This window comes from Neolamprologus multifasciatus, chromosome 12 (assembly GCF_963576455.1).
Source record: "Neolamprologus multifasciatus chromosome 12, fNeoMul1.2, whole genome shotgun sequence".
Lineage (NCBI taxonomy): Eukaryota > Metazoa > Chordata > Actinopteri > Cichliformes > Cichlidae > Neolamprologus > Neolamprologus multifasciatus.
Genome location: NC_140450.1, coordinates 35,504,471 through 35,518,269, shown reverse-complemented (window position 1 = coordinate 35,518,269; position 13,799 = coordinate 35,504,471). Strand labels below are relative to the sequence as shown.

At 41.7% G+C, this 13,799-nt stretch overlaps 1 protein-coding gene across 5 annotated transcripts in view; it reads right to left on the bottom strand.

Annotated features, from left to right (window-relative positions):
- adgrd2 (adhesion G protein-coupled receptor D2) overlaps positions 1-12,995 on the bottom strand; it is a 55,025-nt gene extending 42,030 nt beyond the window's left edge. For 3 of the 5 annotated variants that reach the window (XM_085179486.1, XM_085179490.1, XM_085179491.1), the window contains exons 1-8: positions 11,258-12,995; positions 11,023-11,080; positions 10,712-10,936; positions 10,000-10,629; positions 7,450-7,572; positions 6,607-6,701; positions 5,400-5,681; positions 1,065-1,176 (exon numbers count right to left, since the gene is read on the bottom strand). In XM_085179486.1, coding sequence (XP_085035612.1) covers positions 1,065-1,176; positions 5,400-5,681; positions 6,607-6,701; positions 7,450-7,572; positions 10,000-10,629; positions 10,712-10,936; positions 11,023-11,080; positions 11,258-11,302 — 1,570 coding nt within the window. In that variant the 5' untranslated portion in view covers positions 11,303-12,995. The remainder of the gene's footprint in view (positions 1-1,064; positions 1,177-5,399; positions 5,682-6,606; positions 6,702-7,449; positions 7,573-9,999; positions 10,630-10,711; positions 10,937-11,022; positions 11,081-11,257) is intronic. The other 2 variants (XM_085179488.1, XM_085179489.1) reach the window with 2 other exon arrangements.
- Between the last annotated feature and the right edge of the window lie 804 nt (positions 12,996-13,799).

Below are 13,799 nucleotides of genomic sequence, written 5' to 3'. Positions count from 1 at the left end.
TGCTTACAAATCCATATCCAGGATTCAACATTATTTGATCATATATGGTTAACTATGTACAAGTCTAACACATTGAACATACACAAATAAAAACCATTTTCAGCACGTAAACCAGAACAACAACAAACTACATTTTTACATAAACTAATCACCCTGTCTATAACACCCGCTTAATCTCTGAGCTTGTTTTATATCTGTGTGACAAACACCTTAATAAACACTTAAGGTTGGGTTACTCAGGCCTTGATCTATAAAATAAATGAGGACACAATGAGACAACTCAGTCACTGAGAGGAAGTTAGTGTCACATAGTGAAGAAAGGTGAAAAATTACTATACAAAGTGACCATCAGCAGACGAGAAGGCATATACTTAACATTAAAATAAACACAGGTACACAGGTGTGCATTGTTTGTTTGTGGAGAAGTTGTTAAAGCAGTAGCCAATCAGCTTTAATTGTCATATTTGCACTGAGGACATCAAAATCCACAGGACAATGGCAGATTTTACCATTTGAGCAGTGCAATAAGGAAGTGTCTAACAGATCAGTTTAAACATCGTTTGGATACAGTTGAATCCATAAGTGTCTGAATAATAACAGTGGATTTCTTTAAAAACCATCCTTATAGTTCAAACGATACTTGTCAACTGAACTGGCTGCAGTTCCTAAACAGCTAATTCAATAGTTTTGTTAAACAGTGTCTTATGATCCATGTTCATGAATACACGCTGGAAAAAAGGTCTACGATGTTAAAATTAAAGCTAAGATACATCCTGCAGTTAGTCATAGTATATCATTTTGTTAAACGTGTATTTGATTATCAGTACAAAACTCCTTTTTATGTTCTATTGTTGTGTTTCTGTCATCACTGGTGAATAGATCTCATCTTTCTGAAGGTCATTTGTTACATAATTGCATTTTTTCTCTGGCTTCATCATCAAGCAGTTTTTTAGCTTTCTAAAACTGCTTGATGATGAAGCCAGAGCCTGTATCTGTTATACCTTTGTGTCCAAATCCCTCTGCTCTAATGTGTGTGTGTGTGTGTCAGAGACAGATAGACTCACTGATGTTGGGGCTGCGGATGGTTAGGTGATCGGTCTCTGCCATTAAACGAGGGCTCAGGCTGGTCACCATGTGGTCAATGCGTTTGACCACGTCCATGGGGCCGTTCACCACCTCAAACACAGACCACGAGCAGGTTAGCAGCAGTGACACGTGCCCACTATGGCCTGCTCAAACCGAAGAAGGCAGATCTCAAAATGTCCATGCATACAGTACTTTTATCCTCTTAACTGTTTCCCTCACTGTTGCAGCAGAACTGGGCACACACATAGCTCAGTGGACGGGCCTATAATGCAGCGTACACGCAGAGATTTCCTGTTGTCTGTATTGAAAACCTGCATTCTGATTTCAATTTGCCCATTGAAGAACTGAGCCTTGGAGACAGCTGGGAGCAGAGCAAGAGAGGGAGGTTTATGGATGAGCACATGCACAGTTTTTTTAAATGGCTCATCATTGAGTCTGCGTTGAGTTGGCCTTGGAGCACTGAGAGTTCTGAGGGGGAAGGGAGGCAAAGTGCTGAGAGAAACACTTGTCATAAGGCAACCTTTATACAGATCCATACACATCAATAGTGCAGAAGCAGAGGAGGAAAGAATAACAGAGCCTGGTGACAGAGATGAGGGAAAACACAGTGGAGTGAGTGTGAACAGGGTTACGTGGATGGTTTTACTCAATAATTAGAGAAAATTTGGGAAAATCTGGATGACTAAGCAACGACTTGGAGGCAGACTTTAAATTTATCAGCTCTGTTCTTCATCACTGAAGCTGATGTTGAGCTCTTATAACACAGACCATAGAAGCATACTGTCCTCTGGTGGATTTGAAGGAAAATAACACCCACGTTCCTTCCTACCCAAACCAGTCACTGGAGCGTAAGTGGGACAGCCTTTTCTCTTGGTCCTCACACTTCCTATCTTTTGATACTGAGCAGTGATTAGACCAGTGTTCTCATCACCAAATTGAATTTTTGACACGTTTGTGTGAGGTATAAGCGCAACATCTATTAGGCCATATAATATCTGTGCAGGGTTATGTATAAAGGTTGGGTAAAGCCAATCTAACATGTAGCATCTTTTATTTAGCATCTGACGAAGAAAAGAAACATCACCAATCCTGGATCAATCAAGAGTCAGCTATCTCATTCTGGGAAGTGCAGCAGGCAGGGAACCACTTGTACAATTAATTAGTTCTCAAAGTTTAAAAAGTTATTTTAGCTTAAAGCAGCTTCGCAAATTAGGGAATGTAGCGACAGGTGTTTACGTAGCAGTGAGGTTGTAATGCCTGAGTCCTGAAAGTGTGGCCCATGGACCATCAATATAAATATAATATGATGACCATAAATAATAGAAAGTGTACCAATAGTTTTTTCACAGTTATGGGATTCAGCAAAGCACAGTGACATCTAGAACCATTTCTACACGTCTTTAGTACATTTCAGTTTTCAGGTACAAGCGCTCTCCTTTCTTGCCATTATCCCCAACTGGTTTCGGCAGATAGCTGGCCCTCGTTGAACCTGGGATTGGGTCATGTGACATGGACTGGGTTTTATAGCACTTTTCTACTCTGAGCACTCAAAGATTTTACGAAAGCTGCCTCATTCACATAAGCACTTTACACGAGTCCTTTCTATACTCTGATGGATGCATCGGGTTAGTACCCTGCCCGAGGACAATTGGCACGTAGGGGCTTAAGTTGCAGTAAACATTCCCCCTCATTCGTTCTGTCCTGGCAGCCAGCTCATGGCAGTTTGTTATTAAGGTGGCTGGTTCCCCTGCTGCCCTCCTGGCTGCAGATGTGCAGCGTTTGCTGTCTGTCCTACAGATTCAGGAGGTTGAACTGGCTGAATGAGCTACCTTCCTGAGGACCAAATGGTTCCATCAGATGTGTTTCTACTTCCAGGAGGTGATGCTCCAACTCAGGATGCAAGGGTAGACGTTCCTGAGCACCCTGGGTGGGAGTTTGAAGCCCTTTAATCATCTGAGGTACTCATCAGGACTATATCCCTGAAACTAATTTTATGTTAATTGCATATAAAATTCAATACATTTTCAATAGGCTTAACAAAAGGTTTCGAAATCTATATTTAACTGTTTATATTTAGGGATGCGACTTCTGTGGATGATACAAGTGTTACGTCTGTGTGTTTTTGGTGCTTTCTAAAGGTTAGTACTTCATACCTCAAAATAGGGCTGCCACAAACGATTATTTTGATAGTCGACTAATCACCGATTATTTTTGCAATTAGTCGACTAATCACCGATTATTTTTGCAATTAGTCGACTAATCACCGATTATTTTTGTGATTAGTCGACTAATCAGATCATCATCCATTGGACGTAAAACTACAGCTTCTTGCACCAGCAGCATCTGCTCTTATATAACTATCATTAGCTTACAGCTTTAAGTGTTTAAGGTATGTGCTAACTAAAAATAAAGACAAGATGATAGTTTATTACATTTTAATGAAATTTGCAGATTGTTTCGGTGAAGTTTAATAAACTCCTTGCTATCTAAAATATAACAGGACACCGGAGTAAATTCTCGAGCATCTCACACTTCTGATAATCAGCTGTCTGCTTGATGTTTATTCAGATGTGTAAAAACTATAACTTTAATCTCAGCCAAACCGATTTACTCAGGAACAAATAAAATACTAAAAAAAACCAAACAATAACATTTTTAAGTTATCTAAGTGACTTATATATCATGTTTAACCTGAGTAGCGAAAGAAGGCGGTGGGTTTGAAAACGATTAGCCGGGAGTCCGGTGTTCTCACGGCTCTAGTTAGCCTAGCCCCCGGCTAACTATCGAGCTAGTGGCTAACAGACGTCTCCGAAAACGTCGGAGCGCTTTTGAAAATATGTGGTGTCTTGATAAACTGAGCAGATATTTGAGGTTTACACAGCTACATTCTCGCCTGAAAATATGTTAAACGTTTATTTTGTGACCCAGAAAGAATAATAAGAGTAATATTAAAACTAACTAGCTGCCGCCATTGTTGGAAACTGAGCTGGGCTGCGCTATGAATTCTAGGACACAGCTTCTTCTTTGGGGTTTAATGGCAGCTGGCATCCTTGTACATGCAGTGCTGCCATCTTCTGTTTCAGTCCGTTATTACACTCTTAAATCCTACTACTTATTCCTGCGTCTTTGGGATCTTACAAAGCTTCAAACGACACGTCAACTATTAAATTAGTCGTCGACGATTTTGATAGTCGACTAATCGTGACTAGTCGACTAATCGTGGCAGCCATACCTCAAATACTTAAAAACAAAGGAAATAACAGAATTTGTATTTTGAATGTATTTCAAAAAAATGTATTTTGAATTTATCAGGATCAGCTCTTGAATAGAGAACCACACACACTCTAAATCCACTCCCACGGTGAATTTACAGATCACCAGTGAACCCACTATTTTGTTAGTTACTTTAACTCAAGTTACTTTAAATACATGTAGCAAAGGTTGAATTCCAAATATAGAGTGTACTAAACTTCCAAACAAACAGAAAAATCAGCGATGAGTTAAGCAGACGTTTCCTGCCTCGCCTCTATTTTAGCAGTTTGTGCAGTTGCTACAGCAGAAGCATGTGCAGTAGTTCTTCAGCATATACAAAGAATAATGACCCTTAAAGACTTGTTTTCAATTTAAAAGCTGCCATTATTCCATTTATTTGAAAATCTATTCCTCCTACTTGAGCTTCGGATCCTTACAGGAAGAGTGGGTGAAGGCTGACAACTACATTCTTCTATCTGACTGTACAATAGTAATCAGGCCAGATGTAGAGTTATATATTGCACACATCTGGAAACAAAATATGCATTAATTCCCTGAGAGATGGAACATGATCCCTAATGTTTAGAATAACTGTCGTAGGCTATGGTTTGGGCCACTTCCATTTTCCCTGGCTGTATCTTAATTGGCCCGTGGGGATAAATAACGTCTTTTTCATTCTGATTCTGTAGTGCTTCCCAACAGGGGAACTGGCTGTTCAAACAGAAGATGCTGGAGAGAATGATGACTGTGTTTATTTGTGAATGAGGGTAAATGAAGCTTTGAGTACTCGAGTAAAAAGTACTATGTAAGAATCAGTCCATTTAGCCTTTATCCATCAGTTTCCTTCTGTTCACCCAATCCTGGAGTGTGGGCTTGCTGCAGCCTATCCCAGCTCTCACAGGCTGACCCTGACCAGGACTGCCACAGGGCAGGAAAACAAGGAACTCTAAGCACTGCTGGTACCGTCTGATGACAAGTTGAGGTTGTGTAAAAACATCTGATATTGTGACGCTGCAGGTAAAAACACACAGTCAGCATCAGAGTCACTCAGTGTGAACTACCTCTTTGATGGCTCGCCACTTTAAGGTGTCTTCTTCACTGATGATGCTGTCAGCTATGCTGATGAAGTGCTGGCTGAGCTCCTGTATGTTGTCCTGGCTGTAGTTAGTGTCGTGGGTAAACGGCTGTGAGGGGACGTCTGCAGTTAGAGACAGAAGCTGTATGAGGGACATCATGTCTGCTGGCTGCAGTCCCTCGTCCCGGGTGTCCTCCAGGGCCTGGACAGAGACGTCGAGCAGGGCGGATGCCTGGGCCAGGCTGCTCAGCGCCGATGGCAGCATCAGCTGGGAGAGGACACAGCGACGCTGAGTTTTTAGTGTGATTAACATTTACTAATAACTTTCTGTGACATCAGGTCATTTGAGTTCATGTGTTTTTATTTGTGTTTTCCTGTTGGAAAGTGGAAAAAGCCTGATAAAGAATAAGAAATCAAATTTAAAAAGTCTGGACACAATTATTGTCACAATTATCATAAATAGCACAATAACAATATAATCACATGTGTTTAGGAGGTGAAAAATAACAGTTATGTTATTAGTCAGCGTCACCTCAGATTTATTTTTAACTAAAAAAATGCAGATTGATGTAGTTGGCAGGAGACACGAACTGCACAAAAGCAAAAAACAACCTGATTTCTTAATGATAGCATGATCTGTATATCACTGACACACTGTCAATATTTCATATGTTGCAGTTACCCCTCCGTGAATCGCTCCCTTATCGTGGTGGAGGGGTTTGTGGGAGCGTCTCCCTACCAGGGAGGACCAGACAAAGAGTCATTCAGACCCACTATGAGCAGAGATCAAGGGAACTGTTCACCCTGCCTGGGGTAGGGTTCCTGGGGCCCTGCCCTGGAGCCAGGCCCAGGTAGGGTGTGTGTCTGGTAGCCAGGCATTAGTCCGGGTACAGCCTGAAAAAGGGACATGAGCCCACCCTACTGTAGACCCTCAGGGGGCGCATTAGGGGTTGGGTGCAATGTGTTCTGGGCCAGGGGCGGCTGGGGGCAGAGACCCTGGCGGACCGATCCTTGTCTACCAAAACTAGCAATTGTTACATGCAGTGTCACCTCTCTGGTGCAGAAGGAGCCTGGAGCCAGTCTCCTGATACTTTTCACTGCAAAGTATGTTACTAGATTTAAATAAAGATATAAAAAAATGCAGTGCAGTTATAAAACACATAAAGCATGTAGTACGACATGTAGAAGTGTACCTGGCTCTGGTTGGAGAGCTTCATCAGCTGGCTCATGAAAGCAGTGGGCTGAGAGCTCTGAGAGTCACTCATCTGCTTCATCTTCAGGTAACGCTCTGCCAAAAACAATATGACATGAATGCAGGTGATATATAGTGAGGGCAGCATGCACTGCTGCTCACAGATCATTACTCAGTCCTGGGCCTGCTGCAACCTCCGAGAGCACAACACTAAACTCAAATCAGAAGTGACCTCCCTTACTTAAAGCTCAGATAGTGTGATTTAGTTACAGGAGGCAAAGAACTGAGACTTTATTACTCATTATTAATGCTCAGTCGAGGACTGTGACTCCAGTAACCCTGCTTGAAACCATTTGTTTGTTTGTTTTTTACCATAGATCAATTCTTTTGATCAACATTTAGAAGAAACTTGGGGAAGGATCTGTGACTTCCTGTTTCCTGCTGACAGGAGAAGTAAAATGAAGCTATGGAGAACAACAGGAGCATGTGCGCGGGGGGGGGGGGGGGGGGGGGGGGGGGGGGGGCAGGGGGTGGGAGGGGCAATGGGAAGTCAGAAGATTTCATTAGAAGTGAATACAGTGCAGGAAGTCAGTGTAGAAAACATGGAGGATCGTTTTCATGGTCATCGTGGTAGGCATTGGTTTTGTTTTGTACAGCATCAACTCCTCCCACAAAGCATCTTTACAGCAAATGTTTCCATCACAGCTGAAAACTGCATGCAAACAGGAAAGATGTGACCCTGACCTGACTTCAACGCTCACATTTAAATGGCTTAAACTGGTGTAAGGTTAAATAAGTCCCATTATGCACCAGACCTCTGCAGCGTACAGCCTGTGAGGCTCACCTCTGCTGCTCCTGCAGATGAAAGGCAGGAGATCGAGGCAGTCCGTCAGACCCGACTGTGGAAGCTCAGCTGACCAGCCCTGCAATGTTCTGCAGCCCTGTAGCTCCACCTGCTGGTGCACTGCTGCAAACACGTACCAATGGTCACACAAGACAAGAGTTAGTATGAAAAGAATATCTGAAGCCTTGTTAGGTGTAATTAATGGACATTTGATTAAAGCAGAAAACTGAATAATGGTTTTAAATGATATCAAATTGCATCTCAGTAATGTGCAAACACAAATGAAACCTATCTGAGTGCTGATAAGAAACAAACTGTGCTCAGATCTAGTAAGAGGAAATATGGGGGAGTAGTCAACACTGCTCGGAGCTGTTCCTTCCCAAGCCGCCCCCCCACACACTGACTGAGCTCTGGGAATCCCCTGCAGTCATCCAGCCCTCCCTGCACACTTTCTTTCTGCTAGTTCTGGAAGCATCCCAGACTTTTCCTGTATAAATTTAATTCTTTGGTTTTATACTAAAGTAAGAATGTGACAGAAAGGCTTTTCTGTGATGCTTTGTGCAAGAACACATGAAATAGTCATAAAGATTTTCTTTTTGTGTAGACAGTATAGTTAGAATCAGCTCCTCCATAGTTAGAATAACAGGATGTAATTATTTTTCACAGTTTAATTTTACTGATGACTATACATCAGTAACATTTTAACTGTTTACTGTTATTTTACACAAGTATTTTTTGTCGCATTCTTAAAAAAGTAACTATTTCAGCCCCTTGACTGTTTTATCCAATGACTACCTTTTACACGGGTTACTGTTCAACTGTTTATTTGTTCTTGTAAGCTCGGCTGTCAGCCTGGTGGCCAAACCAGGTTGACTTTTGTTTGTTGCCACTAAGTAGATCAAACTGAATGAAGTGGATTCAGTTATATTTCTGTGTTACACGTGGCCAGCTTAACCTTTACATAATTACTTTTTAGTCATTTATTTTAGCTTTTGCAGTTCTTTAATAAAATGCATAGATTACGTTTAGCTGTCCTGTTAACCTTAAATTTACTTACTCATCACAGCTGTTTAATTATTTAACATTTTTAACTATTTATTCATTATTTATTTGTCTTTGTATGTTATTCTGTTTTAGCTGTGACATTTTGTTTATCTGTTACTTCTAACTAACCTACAATTAGGGCTGCCACGATTAGTCGACTAGTCACGATTAGTCGACTATCAAAATCGTCGACGACTAATTTAATAGTCGACGCGTCGTTTGAAGCTTTGTAAGATCACAAAAGACGCAGGAATAAGTAGTAGGATTTAAGAGTGTAATAACGGACTGAAACAGAAGATGGCAGCACTGCATGTACAAGGATGCCAGCTGCCGTTAAACCCCGAAGAAGAAGAAGCTGTCCCAGAATTCATAGCGCAGCCCAGCTCAGTTTCCAACAATGGCGGCAGCTAGTTAGTTTTAATATTACTCTTATTATTCTTTCTGGGTCACAAAATAAACGTTTGACATGTTTTCAGGCGAGAATGTAGCTGTGTAAACCTCAAATATCTGCTCAGTTTATCAAGACACCACATATTTTCAAAAACGCTCCGACGTTTTCGGAGACGTCTGTTAGCCACTAGCTCGATAGCTAGCCGGGGGCTAGGCTAACTAGAGCCGTGAGGACACCGGACTCCCGGCAAATCGTTTTCAAACCCACCACCGTCTTTCGCTACTCAGGTTAAACATGATATATAAGTCACTTAGATAACTTAAAAATGTTATTGTTTGGCTTTTTGTAGTATTTTATTTGTTTCTGAGTAAATCGGTTTGGCTGAGATTAAAGTTATAGTTTTTACACAGCTGAATAAACGTCAAGCAGACAGCTGATTATCAGAAGTGTGAGATGCTGAGAATTTACTCCGGTGTCCTGTTATATTTTAGATAACAAGGAGTTTATTAAACTTCACCGAAACAATCTGCAAATTTCATTAAAATGTAATAAACTATCATCTTGTCTTCATTTTTAGTTAGCACAGACCTTAAACACTTAAAGCTGTAAGCTAATGATAGTTATATAAGAGCAGATGCAGCTGGTGCAATAAGCTGTATGTTTTACGTCCATTGGATGATGATCTGATTAGTCGACTAATCGCAAAAATAATCGGTGACTAGTCGACTATCAGAATAATTATTTGTGGCAGCCCTACCTACAATAATTTAAAATATTTACCAGTTTTAGATCAAATCTTTATAGTTTACAGGATAGTTTGCGCTACCTGGGACAATTTTATATTTCATTTTTAATTTTTTTAGTTGTCATTCATTTTTAAATTTGAACACTGTCTAATTATTACACGTCTCTGCTAACTTTCAAGGCAGTTTGACTTTAACCGTCTGACATTGTGCATATTTTTAAAAAAGCTACTTTACTTTGTATTTCTCCTTCATAAAGAGCAAAAATCATCAAAGCAAGGTTGACAAGACCAACAAAGTATACCAACATTCAACAGCTCTTATTAGCAGAGAATAAATTTAAGTTATAGATTTTAAAAGGAGTCATCTTACCCGGGCAAAACAAACGGGCCTGCACCTCTTTGACCACAGGGTGGCTACTAAGCAGCTCAAGGTTCCAACTGAAAAGTAGGTCCTGGGTGACTGGTGAACATTCGTTTAGCAGACGGACATGGTGTGATTCCAAAGACATGTTCCAGACATTTAGGTCAGTTATATTTCCAAAGAAAGGCTCTGTAAAATTCCCGCCAAAAGAGTCTTGGTCCTGCCCCAGGATCAGAATCCCATCACCGTAGATTTCCCTAGAAGTGTCTGTGTCTGAGCCTGTGTCTTTTCTGTCTCCGTCCACATAGGTAGCCCAGTGGCCACCATTCTGCTGCCACGTGACACAGATTTGATGCCACGCACCATCATTTGGGAAGGATGCCTTGTATGGTAGGTGCTTCCCATGGATGATGAGCGCCAGCAAAATGCGACCCTGCATGTCTGCTTGGCCTCGCAGCTGGAACTCATTGGTAAAGACAGGAGCAGCGTAGGAAAATATGGTCGACACCTCACTCCACCATGGGTCCCACTGAACTCGAACACAAACACTGACAGATGCGAGGGCCGGGAAGGACTTGTTGACGTGTGCAAAGCCCTCACGCGACTCCTTTGGAAACTTTAGAGCTGAGAACTGCAAATCTGAAAGATGAGAACAAAAAGGTGTTTCACGTAAAACTAAACAAAACAAAAATCTGCAGCTTAAAACTGCGTTTTCACTCACACTGCTGGGAGAGTGCCACAGGCTTGGAGGCTACTCTGCTGGAGTCCCTGACCCAGACGGATGAATGAAGTCCAGTCTGCCGAAGCAGCTCCAAGACTTCCTTCTGGTCTGAGGTGATGAGAGAGCTAAACCGCCCTCTGCAGAAGCTGTCGGCTCGAGAGAAGGACAGCGAGTCATTGACCAGCTGGAAAGCCCAGTGTGGTGTCAGATACACCAGTGTTTCTCCTAGAAAGTCAGACATATACATGAAGTTTCATTAAACATGGATAATATAGGGATTTTATTTAGCCTTGAGTGGCCAGAATTCTCACCATTTGAGCCCTCTACTCTTTCTGGCACAGCATGTGTCGGCTCACTTTCACATCCCACCTGCAGGACAAAGAAAACCAGTTTACCAAATTAAAAAAATGACCATCAGTAATTTGGATTTCCATGTTTTAAATGTTTGTTTTGGGGTTTTTGTTTGTACATAACAATGAAAAAAGCACACATCAAAGAAAAAATGTATCAATTTAAATCATTATGGAAAAATGAGAAAGTTATTACCTCAAACAGGAAGAGTATGAGTCCAGTAAGCAGGGTTCCCATCATCTCTAAGCCAGTGTAGCGTTCTGCTGTAATAAACCATTCAGGTCACCAGTGCAATTATGAATTATATTTCTGCTAAATCTAGATAAACGCCACTGATTATGAGCATTTAAGCCATAAACATCTCAGTTGCTGCTGTGAGCCGTGCATGACAATGCTGGTGGCAAGCACGTGTCACTCTTCAACAGCTGGTTCGCAAATATTCAATTTTTTTCCCAGTTTATGGGAGATGTTAAATCCCGTCTTTCCTCCAACCAGTACAAAAAGTAGTGTGAGGTAATATGGGAACAAGATCCAGACTAGTACTGCTAATACCTCAACAACAGCGTTCGATACACCCTGCAGTGCAGTCTGATCTCCTGACTGGGAGAGAGCTGGCGATCCCAGTGCATCTGTCCAACAATCCCAGTCTGTCCTGCCTCCTCTTTGCTACAGACTCAAACTCCTCCCTCTCCTTTCTGCCCTCCACCCTGAAACCATCGGGCTTTGTCATGCAAATAGAGCCATTTTTTAAAAGAAGCCTATTTACGTAAGCAGTGTCAAGCATTTGCCAGAGAGAGTTCATCAGCAGCAGCAGGGCGGCAGACGTTTTTACTGTATGGGCCTTGTTGATGTTTACTACAGAACACTTTGTGTTAAGTGGGACATCTGTTTCATTATTGTACTTCAAAGTTAGTCAAACATTAGTGCTACTCGTGTAATCCACCCACAAAGTTTGTCTTTGACAGATTTTATCAGGTGGCTTCGTGCATCGTGTAAGCGAGCTCCTCTATACCTCACCTTCACAGTACACTTCCTGCATCAAACAGGCATCTTCTGCTCTGAGGTTTATCCAGTGGCATTGCACTGACTATGTGACAACAGCAAAAAGGAAGGGCAAGAAACATACACTGCATGTTACAGGTTGTAAGCAAACCACTGGTTAAACTGGAACTTATGTAGCACTTTTCTAGTCTTGCTGGCTGCTCAAAGCATATTAAAGTCTCACACATTCACCCATTCACATTGTGTACTCTTCAAACACTACATTTACCTGCACAATTACCCTGACAGACATGGACTGTTGGAGGCAGCCAGAAGAAAACCAAACGAGTTATTTCTATTGTGTCATCCTGCGAGGTGGTGCTTGTGTAACAAATGCTGCTAAAATCACTCAAATTTTATTTGTCACACACACACAACCATACACAGTATGACATGGGGGTGAAATGCTTGTAGCTGTACAATGCCCGACCATTAAATGACAGAAAAAAGTTTTACAGTATTTACAATTTACAGGTTACTACAAAATTTACAAATTAACTTAGAAATTTACAGTAAAAATGTGCAAACAGCAGAAAGAGATTATAAAGATTATAAATTATAGGAATTATAGGATTATAGGAAATGTGTGGTGGTGCGTGTGGTGATGTGATGTGTGTGAGAGTCCAGTCCTACACCTGGTTCAGGGCCCGAATAGCCTGGGGGAAGAAGCTCCTCCTCTTTCTCTCTGTTTTGGCCTTAAGGGAGCGGAAGCGCTTCCCAGACCTCAACAGTGAGAAGAGTCCATTGTTGGGATGGGAGAGGTCCATCATGATCTTCCTAGCTTTGGACTTGCACCGCTTGGTGTAGATGGACAGCAGGTCAGGGAGCTCTGATTGAATGATGCGTTCGGCTGAGCGCACCACTCTCAGATCTCGTCTGTCCTGCTTGGTGCTGTTCAGCATCAACAAGAAATCAGCCAGCAGTCGTACATTACAACGACTTTATGTCTGACAGTTTTAAGTACATGGTGTAGTAAAAGTATTTTCCAAAAACTGCGATTATTGTCTTATACTGCAGTAGTACTGTGCTAAAGCTATTTCCTCCAGTTAGACGCACAGTTGAGGTTCTCAAAGATGCAGAAAGTCTGGTTACTCCTGTGTTCATGTGCCCTCACAAGAACCTGTAATTCAGTTTGCTAATGCCAAACTATCATCTCATCTAATAGAGTCAACAGCAACTACAACTTCAGTCAGAACACACTTCATCATTTTTAACTGATTTACATGGCACTGAGTGAAATAAATATTTTTTCCCTGAGCCAGAATTGTCAGGTAGGGGCAGTCGTCTACAGCAATGGTTGGGCTGAGGCGAGGAAGACAGAAAAAAGACAGGCTGTGGAAGACAGCCAGAGATTAATAACAGCTGATGATTAAATGCAGAAAGCACAGAGAAATGAAAAAGGTGTCAAAGAATTTTACTATTCTAGGCAAGACTGTAGATCTGCACCAGGCTGGAATGATCCGACTTTGAGAAGCTTGGTGAGAAACTCTTGGTACAATTATTTGGAAATGGAAAAAAATATATAAAATATACAAATATAAAATGACCATAATTTGCCTCAGCAGCCCGGGCTGCTGAGGCAGAAGTTGGAGGACATGCAGATGGAGGCTCCAATGGTCCAGTGGATCAGTGACTACCTGGTGGGCAGACCACAGTTTGTGAGATTGCAGAGCTGTGTGTCAGAGAGTCTGAACAG